Genomic DNA, 6,000 nt, shown 5'->3' on the forward strand with positions numbered 1-6,000 from the left:
CAAACCCGTCCTATTTTCGGGCCGGATCGGGCCAACCCAATGTTGATCACCTCTACCTGATAATCATTGAAATAAGAAGGAAAAAGAAAAAAAAGAAGATCCATTGATTTTTAAAAGTTTGACCTTTATTTGCGCTAAAAACAAACATTTAGTGGCATTCCAATATAAGTGAGATAAGCTGATAATGTAAGAAGTGGATCATTCTTAGCTTTTTTGTTAGTTGGTTCAAAGTTGGTGACTTTAACTAGGCAAGTTAAGGCCTCTTATCTTTCTTGAGCCCAGCTAGCCAGCTAGGACTAGGTTGGATCACACGGAGTACCAAGTACTTTTGTACGAGGATGACTAACATATAATCGTAAATTTGATGATATCATTTGGCGTTAGATTTGGATCGTAAATAACAGATATATAAAATTTATATTGCTAGTGTGAAAACCACCTATACCTCGTATTATTCCCGCCGGAACAATGTAACAGAATGTTAATTTGTCTTACACGCAATGAAAGATGTAATAATTGACTTTATTACGTCAGTAATCCAAGTCCAGTTGAATTTTTCACTTGAAAATGTCAAGGTTTGATTTTTCTAAGTTGTCGAAAGGAGAATCACCAAGTGTAAACTGAGCAACATTAATAAATTGTTTAGAACTACAGTCTATAAAAAATTAATTTTGAAGGCAGATGATATTAATTTTTACACAAATTAAAGTCAACTCAATGACATCTATGAAAAGGAGGGATGAGTTGAATTGAATAGATATTAGAGATTTTTATTTATAAAGCCTCCTTAAATATCTGGTGGTGGTTGCACACTTGTACTAGTTGCCTAGCTGCTTATGATGACATCAAATCTTTGTCCTTTAAAAATTGCTCCAATTTATTCTTTACTTAATTCTGCATTGAATTGTGAATTTGTTCTTAGAGAAGAGTTGTGAAGAGACTAAACTACAGACCATGCTAATTAGAACGAAAATAGAATACACGCACATTTTTCTAAAACGGTCGAAAAACAAAAGTTGGGTATTCTCTAAAAAAGAAACAACTTTATTTACATTGTTAATGGTTAATTTTTAATTTTGGGGTAAGTTAGCATAAGAAAACCAATCATTGAGAAGTTAAGTGATGAGTTTTGGTAGAGGGATTTGGTTAGCCCATATTTTAATGCGAAACTCCTAGCTCACATAAAATGTATATTTGCATATATTTGGACCCCTCATGTCCCATTATCAGCAAGATCCAAATTGAGGCCAATAAGATAGCCAATCAATATTAAGGGAAGTGATCTAATTTGGTAGAGTTAGTTAGCCCTTCTCTTAGATATTATGAAACTCCCATTTCACATCTATAATTTATAAAGGTATAAGAATATATCACATTAAGTTAATCGAGTCTTGCCTTTATATTAAATAAAAATGAATAGTCCGAAGTTTAAAATACAAAAATACAAGAGTGGTGTTTCATGCATGTTGGCAAGATCTCTAGACTTTTGTATTTGGCCTTAATAACACAAACTTGTCTGGTAGTTTGTGTAGTTTATATGTCCAAATTCATATATCGAATATTGACACATCTATATAAACACACACATTTCATACTATCACATTCGTGTAACCGTGTTTGTATGTCTTTAATGTAAACTATTCCGTAGTTTCGAGCCATGTATTCTTAATTCACTTTCGATAATAGAAACCGGAAATTTTAGTCTCTATCACATTCGTGTAACCGTGTTTGTATGTCTTTAATGTAAACTACACCGTAGTTTCGAGCCATGTATTCTTAATTCACATTCGATAATAGAAACCGGAAATTTTAGTCTCTTACTGAAGAAATAGGCGCGTATGCAAAAGAAGGGGACCATAAAAATGGAGTCAATGTCATAATTTCCCCCTTCAATTACTGGCATTCATTCATAATCTTTGATTGCCCCAACTCTTATTTTGCTTTCATCCTTCTTCAAGTTGGAGATCTGTTGTAGTAATGAATGGACCAGTCAATTAAGTTTAAGAGTTTGTTTCTTTGTTAATATTGACAAGTGATTAATACTACTGTACTAGGTCATCTTTCAAATTAGGACCACAATATTGTCACTCGCACCAAGAAAATCTAGCATATCCTCCGTATGAAAATAAATATTGATGGAGTTAGTTTAAGAAAAACACATTTTATGTTACAAATTGAATGAAATAATATAGGCCCAAAAGTTGAACTCACCTGAAGGAGCATGACTGCATGAGAGAGTATATTATATAAGTTGAGAACAATATTGATGAATTAAGAATTATTCAATCTATGTTAACATAGGTTGGGTCATTCCAGTCTATTGGAAAACTATTCTTATGAAAATAAAAAATAAAAATCCGGTCCACTTTCAAATTGGGTCGAAGTATATTTGGGTCCAATCAATCATCTAATTTCGGGTGAAGTATGATGAGTATTTTTTTTTTTAGCGAAGAATGAAACAGAGTGTATATAAATGCAAGAGATTGAGGCTGGGTATTACTGCTAATCTGCTATCGTGCATTAACTGAATCACTCATGCATGAAGTTAGCACTATATAGGTGGAGAAAAGAACAATTCTCATACACAACATTCACTCTTTAATGACAGGCAAAATGAACAAAAGACAAGGAAACTGCTGCATATAGGAATAACAAATGTACCTAACTCTACAACATACATGCCCATCTTCCTAAAGACAACTTATCCATGGACCCTGCTATGAAATTTTATCAACGTAACATTGCGAACACACAAATATGGTTAACAACCAATAGAAAGATGAAGTATGCTAAATCAGTGAGTATCCTGCCCACACATGCATGAAAATAACACAGGAACTCCATGCCCATGATGGTTCCCATGATCGATTCCTCCACTGTTACCGCCCTCACCTTCTGAACCAGATTGGGGGCTTGATTGAGGAGGAGCAACTCGACCATCTACAAATAACGAATTGGGCTGGGGAATGGGCTGGGCCATAGAAATTTCATCTGGCACTTCTATATTGTGGCTCTGGTTTCTCCTGTGTTCATTATTAGCCGCCCTCCTCTCCACTGCAAGAAACTGGCCAAGGGATGGGGTGTTAGTGGTAGTACTCTTGACGTCTATACTGTCTCTCGAGCAAAGCGAGAATATCCAAGGTTTAGCCTTGCAAGGTTTCTTGACTTTGAGTGGCTCTGGTCTTCTTCCCCTTATTGATCTTCTAGAAAGTTCTAGAATGCTAGAAACTCCGATAAGGCTTCCAAGTGTGATGCTTCTGTCATGGAAGAAGGACCCTGTAGACTGCAAGGAAATTTAAAGCATGAACGATTCAGAAATGCTTGCTGAGATAAGCCATTAATATAACATATCAACTACCATGTGATACATGGGTATATATTTACTGCAAGGCTGAACAACATCGAATACACTTAGAACTCAGGGCTGAATATTTCCTCAAGCCTAGACAACCTCAGCATGAAGGCAAGTTAAAGTAGAATCCAAAATGGTGTATCATGATTGATGTGCAGAGAAAGTTACTCATCTCAGGCATGCGCCATAAAAACTAAATCTTTGGCCAACAAATTAATTAACAAAGCAGAAAATGAAAGAAATACACAGTATAATTTCTTAAATATCAGATTATCAGGATCATAAGATTTAAATACATAAAATTAAAATTTATCATTACTCATCATGTGCTTAACTAAAGAAAAATTAACAACTACTAGAGGAGAAAGAATTCACTCATCTCTGAGAGTGAGTCAGACTCATGGATCCACTCTCACTGCCTTTTCTCCTTAAAAGTATCTCCCTATATTTTCAGGGCATCTTAAATTAATATTGTATCTACCACAAACTACCAAAAAATGCCCTTGAATATCCACTCTCGGAAATGTGTGCATTAGCCTTCCTGGCTGATATAACACTCTACCAGGCTAACAGCAGTGAAATAGTAACAGTAGGAGGTGGCAAATATGAATTAGAAGCTTTAAGACTTCTAAACATCACAATATAAGCAAAACCATATACTAAATCATCTAATTCATTACATTTGCAAGACAAAATCATATCTGATGTTAATCAAAATGTCTACTTTAAGAAACACAAGGGGAAAATGTTTATGACTAATAAGGATTATATGAAAGAAGTCATGCCGTCATTGTGTGACAAACTATAGCCTACAGGATTGAGATTAAGAGATTTTACACACAAAATTAATCATTTCATCAATTTCTAATTTTACAATTGGATTTAGTGTAATCAAGGAATTCCAATTCTTGTTTTCAACAAAAATGCAACAAACAAAATTTAAACCTGAATATTGTTTGTCTTGTAGTTGAAACTGAATGTTTTCTGAACTGACACATTCTGAACAAACTAGTAGCAAGAGGGCAAAACTCTCTTCTACATAAAAACTCACCATTATCATAATCCCTCAATCCTAACTTAATTGCCCCCATATTCCCTTTTGGATTGTTACAATTATTTGTCCCATTTCCATAATGTTTAGCTTTTATTTTCTCTACTTTTTCTCCATTGGGGTCTCACATTTGTTCACCCATTTCTCCTCTACTTTTTCAAAAAGCGTGCTAATAGGCTGATTATCATCTGGTCAAGTAATTTGAGATAAAGAGAGCATCACATTGCATAATTACTTAATTAGTAAATAATGAGAGCAACAACTGTGAATATATACCACCAATCACCAAAATTTGTACTTTCAGCCTACTGATTATGAATTATAGCAATTATATCAAACATGGAGTATAACAATGCAAAAAGAAGACAAGCTGCAAGAAACAAAAAATTGAGAAGCATGAAAAATCACATCAATCAAACATCAAAACTTAATAATTCCTCTAACTTCAATCTTAGCACGTGAAAAAGAAAGCAGAATATACAGTTTATCAGTGATTTAACTGTCATTTCAACACATTCTGCAACATTAGTTTATTTTTACCTCAGTGTCTAAATCAGATGAAGAATCTGTAGAAGTTGGTGAACCAGTAAGCATTGTAGTATTGAATGACATTGACCCAAAATAATCTCGAGCTCTTCCTAATCCAATTCTCACATTCAATGGCTGCAAACCCAGAGGCCAACCCTCTTCCTGCACTCAACAAAAACAAAACTTTCACTAATTTAGTGTCGGCAGAAGTCAAATTTCACCCGGAAAAAAACCCAGAAAGTAGAGAGAAATTCAACAATTTCACAATTAATTTGTAAAAAGGTGAAGAAAATAAAGATACCCATTTCATTAAAATGAAAAACCCATTTAGAAAATGAGATCTTTTTTAAAATAATTAGGGAAAAAAAGAAGACGATTTAACAAATACCTGGTGTGTAGTCATAGCTGCAAAACAAGAGAGTGATTGAAATGAAGTATTATAGTAGAAAATGCATGGGAATGGTCACCTCAATCAACAAGAAGAGGAGAAGATCTCTGTCATTTTTCCTTTTTTGGCTTTTCTTGTTCAACAAATTAAAGGAAGGTGGTGAAGTGTTACAGATTTTAGCAACTTTCAGGAGCAGGGAACAGAGAGTAGTGTGAGAAATGAGAGTGATAAAATTAAAAATTAAAAGTTAAAAAAATTGAAAAAAAAAATTAAAAGAAAGAAAGAAGGGAAGAGAGTCAAAAAAAGAGGAACCAATTAGCATATGGATATATCATTTGTTGACTGAAAAGAGGAAACAGAATAATTTGGTAACACAGACAATTTATAATTATAATAAAGGGTAAAGGGTAAAAAGTTAAAGGGTTATTCAGCTAATTTTGCATATGCTGTTAAAAATTAAAATGACAATGCTGTTTAGTTCTTTTTTTTAGCATTTTGTGCTTTATTTTAATGTACTACTAGTGAAACTTTTTACAAGGCTAGATGCCTATGGAAGTGTAGTAAAATTGTTCTTTCTTTTTTTGCCAAAATGTAACACTCAATTGAGAATTTTATATTCTACATATTGACAACTTAATTAGGTCTAAATTTACTAACTAATCATGAAAATCAGAAAAGGAT

At 33.5% G+C, this 6,000-nt stretch overlaps 1 protein-coding gene across 2 annotated transcripts; it reads right to left on the reverse strand.

The window, feature by feature from the left end:
• Positions 1-2,614: 2,614 nt before the first annotated feature.
• LOC145571584 (uncharacterized protein At3g17950-like) lies at positions 2,615-5,654 on the reverse strand. Of its 2 annotated transcripts, none has more exons than XM_081630617.1 (3): positions 5,399-5,654; positions 4,944-5,093; positions 2,615-3,283 (listed from the first exon to the last, which is right to left on the reverse strand). In XM_081630617.1, the coding sequence occupies exons 2-3, from the start codon at positions 5,013-5,015 to the stop codon at positions 2,795-2,797; spliced, it is 561 nt and encodes a 186-aa protein (XP_081486743.1). In that variant the 5' UTR covers positions 5,016-5,093; positions 5,399-5,654; the 3' UTR covers positions 2,615-2,794. The 2 variants fall into 2 exon arrangements, with proteins under 2 accessions (XP_081486743.1, XP_081486742.1); XM_081630616.1 differs by having other exon boundaries at positions 5,320-5,654.
• Positions 5,655-6,000: the final 346 nt, after the last annotated feature.

This window comes from Chenopodium album, chromosome 12 (genome assembly GCF_948465745.1).
Source record: "Chenopodium album chromosome 12, dcCheAlbu1.1, whole genome shotgun sequence".
In the NCBI taxonomy this organism is placed as follows: Eukaryota; Viridiplantae; Streptophyta; class Magnoliopsida; order Caryophyllales; family Amaranthaceae; genus Chenopodium; species Chenopodium album.

What these genes read in the sequence shown, in the direction of transcription:
- LOC145571584 (XM_081630616.1), bottom strand. An exon ending in CATCTGATTTAGACACTGAG is followed by an intron (nt 3,284 to 4,943) that starts GTAAAAATAAAC and finishes ATTTCCTTGCAG; the next exon opens with TCTACAGGGTCCTTCTTCCA.